Source organism: Pollicipes pollicipes, unplaced genomic scaffold (genome assembly GCF_011947565.3).
Source record: "Pollicipes pollicipes isolate AB1234 unplaced genomic scaffold, Ppol_2.1 Scaffold_4002;HRSCAF=4701_pilon_pilon_pilon, whole genome shotgun sequence".
Lineage (NCBI taxonomy): Eukaryota > Metazoa > Arthropoda > Thecostraca > Pollicipedomorpha > Pollicipedidae > Pollicipes > Pollicipes pollicipes.
In genome coordinates, this window is record NW_023596420.1 from 32230421 (window position 1) to 32245386 (window position 14966).

The following is a 14966-nucleotide window of genomic DNA, read 5'->3' on the forward strand; positions in this document are numbered from 1 at the left end:
TCGAAGCTTCAGTTTGTTCCCATGTGTAGGCAAGGCAAATTTGGATTCTGGTGAACTTTTCATTCGCGCCTTTTGAAGGAAAATAGTGCAATCTAGTTCTGTGAAATTCATGGATTAACCCATAATTCATCGATTGATCCAACCGGTGTCGACCTCAGCAGGTGGTACCCATACACGGCGTTGGCCTACGTTTAAAAGGTTGTCAGGTCAAACCGGCCGAATGACAAACTGTACCACTTTTACATGTTCCAGCCAATCAGCAGTTTTGCGAACACGTATTTCTGACCCTCAAAGACATAAGTGGGTTGACAGCTAGGTACCCTTCCAAAAATTGGAACTGGAAAAGCGGTCAGTGTTAAGTTGACGCTCGAGAGAGGCAAGTAACGGAGAAGGTGGAGGAGCTCCGGCATTACTCTGCGTTGGCAGATAGCCCATGACGCTGATACATCAGATTTCGAGGTAGAGATTAATTATTTCTGGGTTGGAATATCACAAGAAAAACGTGCTACAAAACAATGCGTTCTACAGTTTCCGACGAATGGAAGCGACTACAGAATAGGAATAAGCAATTATAGTAAGATTTTAAACCTGAAAATTGAGTCGCTTCTGTGAACAAGGGGAGCGGCGCTCCTATGCGTTTTTCTTGAAACAGAGATCTGGGTGAAGACAGTCCTGTCCAGCCGCGCCGACCACCACGGACCCCAGATAGGGATGAATCGGCCCTCTTGTAGGCGAATTCATTCCACGCCACGTTTCCATGAGCTCCATGCAAAACTTCCAGAAAGCTGAGAGAATTTGTCCCATCTTATTCTCCACGGTGGCGGCTAGCCCATGAACTTGATTTATTGGATGAGCATGAATTATTGATGCTGCGCATCTCGCTGGCCTTCACTCGTGGCGATACGCAGCCTTGTCCGGGCGCACATAGAGAATATAATCCAAGCCGGCGACGACTGCACCACTTGTGCACACTTTCCCTACCAATCTGCGGCTATGACAGTGTTGTCGAACATGTAGCTTTCTAGAGGTGTTTCATTTTACGCAGTTGTTTGTCACTGAGCCCCGTTGAAAGAAAGAAATCCAGGTTGTAAATCTGCGCAAAGGCAAAAGCGATAAGAACACTGGCTTTGTGCCATAGAAGATTTGGTGACGCCAGTGCAGCCGCATTCATCCTATGTAACTCGATGTCTTGTCTGACCCAGCCTGATCTGACCTGATCCTGTGTTGCTCGATGTCTTGTCTGACCCAGCTTCAAGACCGTCAGACCACCCTCGGTCGACTCCGTGACTTGTGCCGCCACGTCCTGCGCCACCCGTCGCAGGAAGCGCCGCACGGCACGTCTCACGTGTGGGGGCCGGGCCTGCCGCCCGTCCCGGTGATGGCGCGAGCTGCGGCGGCGCCGCTGACCGCTCACGATCGTCCGTCACTGCCTCTGTCCCCCGAGCCGGCGGCGGCGGCCGGCGGGACCCCAAGACGTGCCCGGCCGATGTATGCCGCCCGCGGTCCGGGCCCGCCGAGGTGCCGGCGTGCTCCCCACCTCCGCCGCCGGAATCTGTGCGTGACCAGTGCGTTTGCCACTCGGTGTGCGTGCGTGTGCGTGTTCTCCATGTTTGCGTTGACGCGACGGGAGTGCGGGTCGGACAAAATACATGTGGGAACGGAGTCCAGCTGCCTGGCGACGGTGAAAGGGTTCCGTTGTGCCAACGCCCAGCACGTGACACCAGGTATGCAGCCAGAGGAGGCTGGGGCCCTCTTCTCACAAACCAGGATGCTTACACTAGATATTGAGCGATTTCGCAGGAATTCGGTCCAAATTTGCAGGAGTTCGCAACAATTAACATTCGCCCCCCCCCCCCTCCCCTCTCCCTCCTGGGTAAAATTCTGGCTACGAGCCTGCGTGATGGGCGGCGGCGAGCCAAGGCCCGTACTCGGCGTGTGCCCTATCTCACCCAGCTGCGCGGCGCCGGGCGGCCCGGCGGCGGCGCCGGCTCGGCTCGCGCCGCACAGAGTGCTCGCGTGCTCCCCGCCCCGCCGCGCGATGCTGCCGTCGTTATCGGCGCCGCTCAACGCGCTGAGCCGGGTGCTGGCCGTGGCGCCACTGCTGGTCGCTGGCGTGCTGTTCCGCCGGCTGGGCTCGGCCGGCGCGCGCCAGTGGACCGCCACGGCGCTGGGTCTGACCGGAGCGGCGCTGTTCTGCGGCCGCCTCCTGCTGCTCCCGCTACTGGTCTGCCTGGCCAACATGGCCATCCACCGCTGGGTCAGCCACAGGTCAGTGGCCGGTCACATACCGAGCTCCGCGACCTCCGGTCTCCCCTTATGCCCTCCCCCCTCCTCCCCCCCTCCCCCCCACGCGCATACACACACTCTACATCATGTACTGCAGCAGCAGTTGAGCAGCTTCACAGCTTAGTTGTGTGCCAAGCGTTCAGTTTCAGGCTTCCAGTGATGCCATGACGTCTTCCGTCACTGCCTGCTTTTGAGCAGACCAAGCATCTGAGCTGTCAAAATTGTGATGCGCTGATTTACCTCCTCTTCGGCTACCCAGCAAGCGAGAGTTGACTGGGCCAGCCCGGGTCCTAGGCGAGTATGTCGTCGGCTCCGTGATGTCTGCTTCATCGGTGGTGAGTCCACATCAGAGCGCACAGAACATCTAGGCCTAACACAGGAGTAGAGCGAGCACCACCGTGCAAGCACAGCACAGAACAGAACAGAACAGCAGAACAGAACAGAACAGCAGAACATCCCAGTCCGCTTGCGCACAGGTCTCACGAGACGACGAAACGCCCGTAGGATCCTGGGTTTGCTCAATCAAGCCTTTTTTCCCTGGGGAGGCGTTATCTCAGTGCTTCAGTCTTTTTCTGCAGCGCGAACGCAGGCCACAGGAGCCCCCGCTGGCGCCGGTGCCGGACGAGGCGGCGGTATTGGCTAACCCGCCTGAGCCCGTGTTCCAGGTGGGTCCACGTCGTCAGCGCCGTGGTGACCTTCGGCCAGCTGCTGCTGGTGCACGCGCTCGCCGTGGCGTGCAATGGCCTGCCACTGCCGTTCACGCTGCTGCAGATGGCCGTCTGCCTGAAGTTGATCGGCGTCAGCCTGGAGGTGCACACCGGCTGGCGGCTGCGCTCCGAGCTGGCGCGGCTCGCCGGCCGTCCGCAGCTCGACGGTGCTCCGCTCGCACCGGCAGACGGCGAGCCGGACGGCATTGGCGCCGATCCGGAGCAGGGCGGCGCCGATCTGGAGCAGGGCGGCGTCGATCTTGACCAAGGCGGCGCCGATTTGGAGGAGGTGTGGTGCCGATCTGGGACGGGGCGACAGTGAGCCGGAACGTGGTTCGGACGATCTACAGCGAGACAGAGATTATCGAGACCCAGCCAGCGCCGATGGCGCGGCCAGAAAACGCCAACCCAGAGCAAGATAGAATGGCGGAGATGCGCGCGCAGCTAGCCGTGACGGAGGTGGTGCCATCGGCCGGCGACATTTTTCACTACACCTTCAGCTACCTGACGGTCGGCTGCCACTACGTGTCGTACCTGACGTACCGCGACGCCGTTCGCGGCACGTTCTGGCAGCACGTCGCCTGCGTGCGTGCGGCTCTGTGGCGAGCTCGTCTGATGCCGCTGCTCGCCACCGCCTGGCTGGTGTTGCGCACGCTCTGGCCTTACAAGACGCTCCACCTGACCGGCCCGTTCTGGCCACAGCTGTTGCGCATGCACATCGAGGCGGGCCAGTTCTTCCTGATCGTGTCGGTCGCCCTGCTCGGCCAGGAGGTGGGCCAGATCGCCGCTGGGATGGGCGCCTACCCGACGGCGGCCGGCGCGCGCGCAGGCGCCGGACCCACACGTTACCAGGCGCTGCTGCACATGCAGGCCGACCCGGCCGCCCTGCGGCAGGCGCCGTGCGACTTCGAGGCGGTGCGCACCGTGCGCGTGCGTACCTTTTGGCGAGCGGTGACGCTGTCGGCGACGGCGCGCTGCTGGAACATGCAGGTGCAGCACTGGCTGCACTGGGCCGTGTACCGGCGGGCCGGCGGGCCGCGCTGGGGCCGCGTCGCGCTCACAATGCTCGTGTCGGCGCTCTGGCACGGACTCTGGCCAGGCTTCCTGCACCAGGCCATCATCCCGCCGCTCGCGCTGGTGGCGGAGCGGCTCTGGGAGCGGCGGCTGCGACCCCGTCTTACAGGAAAGGTCGGTCTCACGAACCCTTGGCGTTTGTTGGCAACCCGAGAGGCAATATCTCACTGACCAGACAGCACGGGGTCGTCTCTGGGCCGATTGTGGTCCGCGGTGTGCATGCTAACATCTTTACGAGCAAAGTTAAACTTAACAAAATGACCGCCTTCCACGAAAAGTGATAATGAGCCCATTTTCCCACTTCGAATGTCATAGATCCGTGCTTCTAGCCCCACCAGCCTGGCCCCCACGTTCTGTCGACCACTAGCGGGGCTGCGGACGCCCCGCATGTCGCTGCTGCCACCAACGAATCCGCCCGCTACAGTCGGCGCCGCTCTGCGTTCCAGGCTTCGACCGTGTACAGCGCGGTCGCCTGGCTCTTGGGCGTCTCGCTGATCCACTACACGATGGTGGCTGCGCTGCTGCAGCGGGGCGGCAAGGTCATGGCCTTCTGGGGCTCGCTCCACTTCGCCGGGCACGTCGCGCTGGGCGTCCTGCTCTGCGGCGGGCTGCTGCTGCCGCGCGAGCCGGCGAGGACGGCCGTGTAGCGCTGCTGGGACGAGGCTGCGGCGGGAGCGACGCCGGGACGTCACCCAACGGCCGGGCGCTATCGCCAAAGCCAGGCCAGGCCAGTTCAGGGACGTAACCAGGACATCATGCCTGCGCCGGCCAGCCGATGGTCCGGTGGTCCAGAAGCCACGGAATAGGACTGTTGCTGCCGCCAGGCCCAAATAAGGCCCCAGACGGGAAGGGACTTTTGCCACCTCATCTTCCGCTGGCGGTGCCCCTGGGCCAGGCGCTGAGTGGCCTTGGAAATTCGTCGTATGATTGATACTTATTTCTCTGAATGGGGATCGGAGTCGACTCAAAACTAGAAATGTGGTGTTTGACAAATGACGGGTTACTACCACTCCATGACAATATGTATCAGCCGCATTACATTCATACCAAAAGACACAAGTGCCTTGTCCTACAGTGCAGTGTCCTCAGTATCTATTGGGTTCCTCGTATATGACATCGGATAAATGTTGAAACGAATAAAGGAGGCATACTGTTATTTTGTGATACCCTTTATGCATATCACCTGGCGAAAAACTTGTTCAATTTTAGCATAGCTTCAGTGCATTGGCATCTCAAAGTACCGAGTCAAGGCTAAAGTGCTAAGTAGCGTAACAGCAAAAAGGTCATAAAAAGGGCATTTACTCCTGTCGATTCTATTTTGGTGTAGTTACTGTTTCTATCTTGCTATATGGCTCACGAACATCACAATCGTTCAAAACTAAATAATTTTTAGGAAAAAGATGCTTATTCACGACGCCGAAAACAACCATGCACGTAGAAGACGCCGCCTTCTCCACAGCCTCGCACGAACAGAGCTTCAACGCCGGGCGCGACCGGACGCCCCCAATCGACGTGAACCGAGCGCGGCCGGATGCCCCCAGCCGACGTGAACCGAGCGCGGCCGGACGCCCCCAGCCGACGTGAACCGAGCGCAGCCAGACGCCCCCAGCCGACGTGAACCGAGCGCGGCCGGACGCCCCCAGCCGACGTGAACCGAGCGCGGCCAGACTCCCCCAGCCGACGCGAACCGAGCGCAGCCAGACGCCCCCAGTCGACGTGAACCGAGCGCAGCCAGACGCCCCCAGTCGACGTGAACCGAGCGCAGCCAGACCCCCCCAGTCGACGCGAACCGAGCGCAGCTGGAGGCCCCCAGCCGACGTGAACCGAGCGCGGCCGGACACCCCTAGCCGGGGCGAGCCATCACGCAACCGCCGGCCCTCGGCGCCCATGCCCAGACGGCGCCGGTCCAGCGGTCGTGGCGCACCCTCTGCCGATCGCCGCGGCTGCCCCCGGCCGCGCCGCGGTGCCCACTGTGCGAACACCGCGGCCGCCGGGCCCCCGGCTCGCTCGGGTGACTGCGAGCGGTGAGCGGGTCAGGTCGTTCCCAGCCGTGGGAGCGGGCGCGGCGGCGGGCGGCCCGGGCGCCGCCGGGTCGGCCGCCGCGGCCGCTCTCGGCCACAGACCCGCGCCGTCCGTGCATACCGACCGAGCGCTTTGGGGCCGCTTTGACTAACGGTTGGCGTTGCTCCTCCTTTGTTACGCGGGGTAGACGTGATAATAACTGGGGGTGTGAGCAGTAATAAGCCATTGACGTGTCCAGGAGGCGACCCGTGGGAAAAGCTCTCGCATGCAAGGAAACAGCGGGTGCGAGCGTAGCAAGATATCTTCATAGATAGATTTTTGGGTGTCCTTGGATCATGTGTGCGGGCCGTTTATCGCTTTGTATCCGAGTTTATCGCTACTCATTGACAGAATTCGGTCCCTCGTGAGAAGGCACGGTCCCAGATCAATTGATAATACCAGTGGCGTAGCCAATGGAGGGGCTTTTTGGACCATGCCTTCTCTCTGACGGTAGTGGGGTTCCATGGGCCCGAAGGCTCTAGTACTTCTTCGCAGTTTGAGGCGTCTGCAGGGTGCCTAAAATGCAACGAAAAACGGGCCTTTGAATCGTCAACATAGGATACCAAGCTCGGAAGGGCCTCCAAACGAAAGGAACACCAACAACGCTGAAACCATTCTCTGCAATCTATCACGTATTGAAGCAGGGGTGGTGCAGCAGGTGTACATAAGGGACATCCTTCCTGCCCGCCGAAAGGGGGAGGCAAGAGTGTATTTTCCCTCAAAATTTTGGTAGGTCCCCTTTTCCCAAGCTAAAGGTCTTGTAGCTGCACATAGCTCACCAACATTCAGATCAAGGAGGCCAGACAATTGAGCTAGTCGTTCCGAATGACTCAGGAAAACTTTCCTGCATCAAAAGGCCCGTTCCAGGATACGGAGGCCCTCTTTTGTGTTTAGGAGGCCCCTTTTCTGACTTGGGATGCCCCGTTTTGAACTAGGAGTTGATGTTCTAGGTAAGGAGGTAGGCTATATATGAACTGTAGGGAGGTATATATAGACTATATAAGGAGGTAGACTATATACCAGTAGACCCCCGACGTACGTCACGCATTTTCTGGACCAGCAGACCCTCTCATGCAAGTGAGAAGGCCGCTCCTCCCATCAGTAAGCCGCATGGGCACAAGTTGATGACAGACTAAAGAAGTAAATCGTTGACATTACAACCCATGCAAGCATTTTCGCAAACCGGCTAAGGAGGGCTCTGCCCTGAAGCGATCAGCGCAAGGAAGGTCAAATGCCAAATTTTTCTGGAATTTTGTCGTTTTTTGGTTATCCAATGTTACTTTTTTGGATGCACTGTTTGGATTGCATGGAAAAGCATGACGTACCCCATGCGCCATGCAACGCTGTGCACACGCGCTGCTCTTTCCGGTTTTGTCGACTCCGCCGACCCCCAGCGGTTAGTTCACCTGCCTCCCGCCAACCCCCAGCGGTCAGCCTCCCGCCCCCCCCCCCCGCCCGACCTCCAGCGGTCAGTTCACCTGCCTCCCGCCGACCCCCAGCGGTCAGCCCTCCCGCCCCCCCCCCCCCGCCGACCCCCAGCGGTCAGTTCACCTGCCTCCCGCCGACCCCCAGCGGTCAGCCCTCCCCCCCCCCCCCCGCCGACCCCCAGCGGTCAGTTCACCTGCCTCCCGCCGACCCCCAGCGGTCAGCCCTCCCCCCCCGCCGACCCCCAGCGGTCAGCCCTCCCCCCCCCGCCGACCTCCAGCGGTCAGTTCACCTGCCTCCCGCCGACCCCCAGCGGTCAGCCCTCTCCCCCCCGCCGACCCCCGCGGTCAGTTCACCTGCCTCCCGCGACCCCACGGTCAGCCCTCCCGCCCCCCCCCCCTCCGCCGACCCCCAGCGGTCAGCTCACCTGCCTGGTGCGCCTTCGGCACCGCTCAGGACGTCCAGCGGCCAGGCCGCGGCCGCTCGCGGCGCCAGCCCTCACCTTTCTGTGCTCGGCGGTGCCGCAGCCGGCAGCTGCAGCTGCCTGGGAGCGCAGCTGCCGCCGCTCCCAGCTGGGGCGCCGCCGACAGCGAGGCGGCTCGCCAGCGAGGCGGCTCGTCCGGGAACCGCGTGTCCCCGCGGCGAGACACGCGAGCGAGGCCGAGGCGCCGGTCACGCGGCCTGCGGCGATGTCACGTGAGGGAAGGGGACGGACGTGAACGGCGACTGGCGCGGAGTCGGACACACGGCAGACTGCAGCTCCCCGCCTGGCCTTAACTTTTGGAGCACGTCCGCTGGATTTTCCACCAACTGGCGTTAATCCAATGCTCGTGCGGATTTGTAGACAATGATCAGTTGCTGGCGCCGATTTCCTATCCTTCAGGGGGTCAGGGTCAGAAGGCCGCTAACCGTATCTTGTTTATCACTCCGTGTAGCCAGCGATGGGCATCGCACAGTTCACGGCCGACACCGACTGGTACTGGCTGGGTAGCCGCCGTTGGGCACTGCACAGTTCACTGCCGCGGGCGACTGGTACGGGCTGGGTCGTCGCCGTTGGGCGCTGCACGGTTCACTGCCGCGGGCGACTGGTACTGGCTGGGTAGCCGCCGTTGGGCACTGCACAGCTCACGGCCGCGGGCGACTGGTACTGGCTGGGTCGGCGTCGCTGGGCACTGCGGCCGGCCGGCCGTAACCTGCCAGCGGCTGGGCCTGGGTTGTGACCGGCCCGCGCCGGTCACACGGTCGCTGGGGACCGTGTCCTCCGCTTCGGGTTGGCCTCACCGCACCACTTCCGCCGGCAGCCGTCCCCAGCGCCGCCTGGGGCGTCCCCGGATGGTGTCGCACCAGCGGCGCTCCTGCTCCGACTGCGGCGGTCGGCGGGCCGGCTCTCTCACGGCGTTCGGCGGCGGCGGCGGCGGCGGCAGCGGCGGCGCTAGGACGGCCGCGGCGAGCGCACGACTGTCGGCAGCCGACGCGACCCACCCGGCCGGCGTGGGAGCGGCCGCCGGCCGCGATTACACGGGCAATTTCGCTGCCTCACACCGGCTCCCACACACACACACACACACACACACACACACACACACACACACACACACACACGTATTTATATATATATATATATATATATATATATATATATATATATATATATACACGCTGGCCATCCAGGACGTCCGCAGGTACGCACACATGCGGTACGCATACATGTGTGCGTGCATGCGCGTCCGCACGTGCGCACACACGCACTTAAGCAGCGCATACCCACACACTTCACTACGTGCGTTCCGTAACACACACAAGCGTAAGCGCACTGAACAGCAGGCAAACACGCACTCTCAGATACATTTCCATGCTCTATTTTAACATGTCAATATCTATAACCGCGCAAAAAATGAGCTTGCGTATAGTTGTACCTATATTCACTAGCCATGTTGTACCTATGTCCCCATGTTATGCACGCGCACGCATATTACTCCTACTGTTAAGAGGTCGCGCATGGCCCGTATGCCTTCCTCAGCCACCTTAAGGATATAGTTTTAGAGATGGCGTTCGGACGTAGTTCCACCAAACCATTTAAATGGGGTCCGTGAGCATCCTACAGCCCAACACTTCGTCAACAGGCAAAACTAAAAACAATCTTCGATTTATGACTATCCTGCACAAAGTTCGTTACATGCGCAAAGTCGGACTGAGCGCTACGTCAGCATGCTGAAATTTCCTGAGTTTTGGTCTACTCACGCGGCTCGATAGAAAACTCCAATTCCGACTCAATTAAGCATGAACACTGTTCCAGCAAAAGTCTAGTTTCAATGTCATTGCAGGAGCGAATTTCGTCCTGCGAAAAAACGCCGCTTCTCCTGCAGGAAGAGAACGGATGGGAATATGGTCACGCTGGGTGGTTTTGATGGGATGGGCTGTCCTCTGGTCTGTTATTAGATAGTGCGATACGAGGTAAATCAGCCCTGTGTGAGCGTTGTTCGTTACGTGACTTATGACAGTGTCTAATGATAAGTATTGTTGCGCAGCTGTTTTCGATTTACGTCATCGTTCGCCGGATCAGCCAGCTCGGCTTCATTTTACTCGAATTTCCTTTCACTATTCATGCATGAGGCTCGTCGGAAAAAAGTGAGGACATCAATCAAACCCCTGGCAATGCGGCACGAAGAGGTTATCGGCGAAGCCGACCGATGGGAAGGTCCAATTAAAACTGGTTCCGCCGCGTGAATGAATGGAAGGGCAGAATCGTTAACCAAACGAAGGAGATACCATCGCATCACGGCGTTTTATTGAGGACGCCCAAATGCCTGGAAGTCCCAAGAGGTATAGATTTACAACCAGTTACAAACCACTCCGAAGTGGGATCGCGACAATGGCCCTGTGAGAGGTCGTGACATTAATGGCTGCAATCGCTCCCTGGCGATAACGCCACCATGTCTCACGCAATTATGTGCCCAAGTTCCAATCTAACTCGCCGGAGGCATCACACTCACTCGGCAGTAGTGGTCAGCGACATGATTCAGCATCTCTGAAGCGCTTTAGCATGAGCCGACCTTTGACGGCTGCGTGATCTAGCTGGCTATGTTTGATGTTGGCGTATGGCCAGGTTATAGACGCATCAGGCCATTCGGCTACATGTTTTCGTTGCCCCCGTAGCTCAGGCAAAGTGGCTTGATGGTAAAGCTTGTGGTTGCCAGTTCCCAACGAATCATCAAAGTGGATGTGTACCGCAGCATGAGTCAGCAAACTACATTTACAAAGCAAAACGAACAACAGCGCTTTTCCACTCGGCTAGCGCTCAAAGACGATATACCATTGAGCCCAGTTAGACTGGTTCACCGGCCACCCTGAGGCTAAGAAATTATCTCTCCCCTTGTTTGTTGTACGTCTGCAGCTTGACGAGCTGAATCGGCTGGAATGTTCGAACTGGGTGTCCTCTTAGCCTCATCAGATTAGCCGAAGTGTTGACTTTTGTTCCATTCACGATCCTGAAACACGTGTACCAGCAAGCTCAACTTTTGCTTACATACATCATGCATCCGGATTTCTCGTTCGGGCGAGCAAACCGAAGCAAGCTTACGATGGCATTATTGGCATTGAATGCCCGTATTTCATGCTGCATACTCAGGCAATTTGCCATGATGTGCCTTGTACAGCCAAGCTTCTCTCGTCACGGTACCCCTGGATGTCATGGCCGAATTTGCGCTCAGGTGGAGTGTGCATTGTTGTGATACATGCATTTGTTGCTTGGAAAAGCAAGGTCGCGCGAGTAGTCCCTAATGGGATGATATTTTGCCCCGCGCTTGAATATCTAGAATTATATCAAGCCAAGTCTTGGAAAGATTGGCTGGAAGCACATTAAGCGCATGTTTTACATTCTTACAGTGAAAAATATTATCGCCGCCCGGGGTTACAGAACTCTGAAAGTCATTCAAACTAAAGATCATTGCATGTCGTAAAATAAGGTAGCACGGCCGCGATTAAGCCCTGGAATGCTATTACTTGAGACCTCTTAACATCACAGACATTTAAAAAGGTTCACATTGGGGTGAAAGCGAGTCTTGACTTGATGGTTTGGTGTAATACACTGGCTTCTCTACAGAGGCGACTGAAAAATAACCTGTGTTTTCACTCCAGGGTGCAAAATCTGATTTAAAAGGATGGGGTCTGCAGGAAATCTTTTGTTTTTATTTTATGCTTCGGTCATACAATTTCCTTCCCAAGACAGCTTTTGATGCCAAGTCGTGCCGAAAATATTGGGGCGTTCGAGATTCATATTCGGTCGTAACACGACGAACAAATGTGTTGTCATAATGGACGTACCATTACGTGGCATTCATCTTCGCATTCAATCAATGTGAATGCTGTTATTTCTCACGCCTCTCGCAATGTTAGCGAAAAAAACGTCCGAAGGAAAATTTCCAAAGCAGGTTTACGTGCATTTGACCCGGGTAAAATTAGCCCGGCCGTAATAGCCACGTCTGGTGCACTGGGAGGTGTTGAACGCATCCAATATCTGCGAAATATGTCAAGCGATAGCGGGATGTGCCAGCCCCGAATATATTTGAAGTCAACGGGCTGTTCGTGCCCTTTAGCGTACGAAAGGTTGACATTGGACTGAGTGTCACCAGCGCGCGCCAGCTGCGTGCCTACGAAACGTTGATTACGTTGTAGGTGGAGCTAAACGTCACGACGCGTCGATCTTTTTTTAACCGCATAAACATTGAAATAGGCTTCAATGGTGCAACTAACCGAGACTTCAAACAACATATTATGTCGTCTATTACACCTAAGACGGGCACATGCGTGGCTTCATTAACACCGAGCCAAGTCAGGCCAGGTCCTGTTTAAGCCATGTGCGACCACATACCTATACGTCTGCATGCGGTTCGGTAGGCCCGCACATTTGCAGGCATGTAAGATGGTAGATATATACAGGTGCGCAGTATTTATAAAACGTATGGGCCCTCAAATGTAGTCTTGGCCTCAATGTGAAACAGTGCTTTCAACACTATGTCATGTCCACAGCGTGTAGTCCGTGACCTGTGTACGTATTTATGGTGATCTACGATGCCCACTGGATGGAACTGACCGCTAACAAGCGTGTGACAATCGGCGTAGGCTGTCGGCAGTTTGCAGTCCAAACCCTTTTGCATGAACATGAAGCACTTTTGGCGTTTGATCGCGTGACGTTGTTTTGACGAGATCTGGGACTTACGTCGAGCTTTTAGAAGGTCGTGATGCACGCTGTGAGTCATTTCCAGGATGGGACAACATCCGAATGGTCATGTAAAATCACAGCTGACGCTTAGCAACGCTTCTGTTTTTTTACCTGAGTCCGAACCTTTTGATCAGACGGATTTCTAAGATAAGCGGCACGTTAAGCAACGCTTGGTGCATGAGCCCAGACCCAGACCAGCCCAGACCCAGACCCCACCACCCGATCGTGAAATATTGGGTTAACAGCAGAGCGGCGCGATGCATCCTTAACTTCCCGCGCTGCTTGTCACGATCTGTCCTGCCCTCTGACGTCATATGACCTTTAGCACGGCCGCTCCCACCTGCCGCAGCCCATCCAATTACATGACGGCTCAAACATGCCCAGTCACTGGTGTGAATCGGATTACAGATGTTCTAAACACCTGAGCTACCAGAACGGACATTACTGCGGAGGAACCCGTGCCGTGTATGACAAGTCTGCTATCCGTGGGCAAAAAAGCGTAAGAGCCGCAAGTTAACACAGAACTTCAGCCTTTTTGCCTCTAGACAGCAGAAGTGCTGGGTGGCGAAATTGAGCCGCACGGAAATCTTTCCCGAAGCGTGGCCGTGCCAAACATTGCAGCACGTCGGGGGAATGCTCCATATTTTTACGATGTTTTGAACTTCCCTAATGCAAAGTAACCCAGGAATGCATGAGGTTTTAGAAACATCACACAAATTTGCCCACCTCGATGGCTATATTGTGCCCAAGGTCGGAGATGATATGGTCATTGGAATATATTTGTCTGCAGCATGTCGGCATGAATCGTTGCATCGGAAGACAGTAGTTAATTAGCATCTATCGAAAACTGCTACTTGCGTTCCTCGATCATGAGCTACATTTTCTGTGAATTTTCTACATTTTCTCATTTTCATACATACATTTTCTCTACATCATTTTCTACATTTTCTCTACATTTTCTCGCATCTCGATGGCTATATTGTGTTAGATGTCTGTATATATATATATATATATATATATATATATATATATATATATATATATATATATATATACAATTGGACAATACGGGAGCCTATCTTACTGTGCGCAGCCCTATAAAGCTGGGCATGTTATGCATGCACATACAGGAAGCCCATTTATCTTCTCCAAATCACGTTAAATCCCGTGATTTTGAGTTAAAGTGTTTCAGAAAAACAAGGAAAATAAACTCAAGCTGGCTGCTAAATACCATTAAGACCAAACACAGACTTAATCTCTAGCTTCTTCACGGATAGCAGCTGGGCGGTGTAATCAGCTGATGGTTGATGACTAATGTCCAACTTTTCTTTGTTATAAAGGGTACAAAATAGCACAGCACAGGAGTTACCCAAGACCATGAATAAATACCCCTGTGCGATCAAAAGTGCCCAGGTAGGTTAACAGAAACAGTAGGTTAGGTTGCCCAGGTAGGTTAACGATAGAAGTGAAGAGTCCTCCGCAAACAGGATCAAAGGGAAAGAGCCCTCGATCAAAGTGGAAGGCCCCTGAGCATCGAGTGTCCCAGTGCCTTACCTTATGTGGGCCCCAGCAACAGCACAAGGCCTTGCGGGCTAGAGAAAAGAAGCCGAGACTAATATGAAGGGCTCCTAAGCAGCTGAGTGTACTCTGACACATGGGACCCCGGAAAAAGCCTATAGAGCCATTCGGGGGAACATGGGAAAATGGGAAGAATCGCTGGAGGGCCCCTGATCGATCAGGAGTGCCCAGGCATGGAAGCAGATAGTGTCCCAACAGCAGCGTTGGGATCACCTACGGAAAAGTGCTAAGAGATCAAGAGCAGCGTGGAAGGCTCATTAGCGATCAGATTGACCCGGCCAGTAGACATACATGACCCGGATAACAGCGTGAGGCCTCTGAACAGCATAATAAGCCCGAAAATTTCCCTCTATCACCACCTTTTCAGTCAGTGTATATTTAATTCCCCCCGTTTGTGAACTCCTTACTTTTGCTTGCAACTGTTGTATGTCGTCTTTAGGCCCAAAGGCGTCCAATTTTGTTGTGTGCTTTTATTGTAAAACTGCGTCCGCTCAGCCGGTCATCGACCCCTTCGAAGCTTACGGGTGCCCTCGGCATGGTCCGGGAATGGTCCTTCCCCCCCTGTATCCACCACCGGCCCGAGTGTCTTATAGGGTGAGGCTTGCCAAGCAATG

General features: G+C 56.0%; 1 protein-coding gene across 1 annotated transcript; it reads left to right on the forward strand.

Moving 5' to 3' along the window:
- The first annotated feature begins 3416 nt into the window (after positions 1-3416).
- On the forward strand, positions 3417-5719 carry LOC119094387 (lysophospholipid acyltransferase 7-like). The gene is made up of 4 exons (XM_037217449.1): positions 3417-3764; positions 3888-4130; positions 4514-4688; positions 5643-5719. The coding sequence occupies exons 1-4, from the start codon at positions 3417-3419 to the stop codon at positions 5717-5719; spliced, it is 843 nt and encodes a 280-aa protein (XP_037073344.1).
- Positions 5720-14966: the final 9247 nt, after the last annotated feature.

Coding starts and splice junctions, on each gene's coding strand:
- LOC119094387 (XM_037217449.1), top strand. CDS start 3,417: ATGGCGGAGATGCGCGCGCAGCTAGCCGTGACGGAGGTGGTGCCATCG. Junction 4,131..4,513: donor TCATCCCGCCGCTCGCGCTG/GTGGCGGAGCGG, acceptor TCTGCGTTCCAG/GCTTCGACCGTGTACAGCGC. Junction 4,689..5,642: donor CGGCGGGCTGCTGCTGCCGC/GCGAGCCGGCGA, acceptor GGACGCCCCCAG/CCGACGTGAACCGAGCGCAG.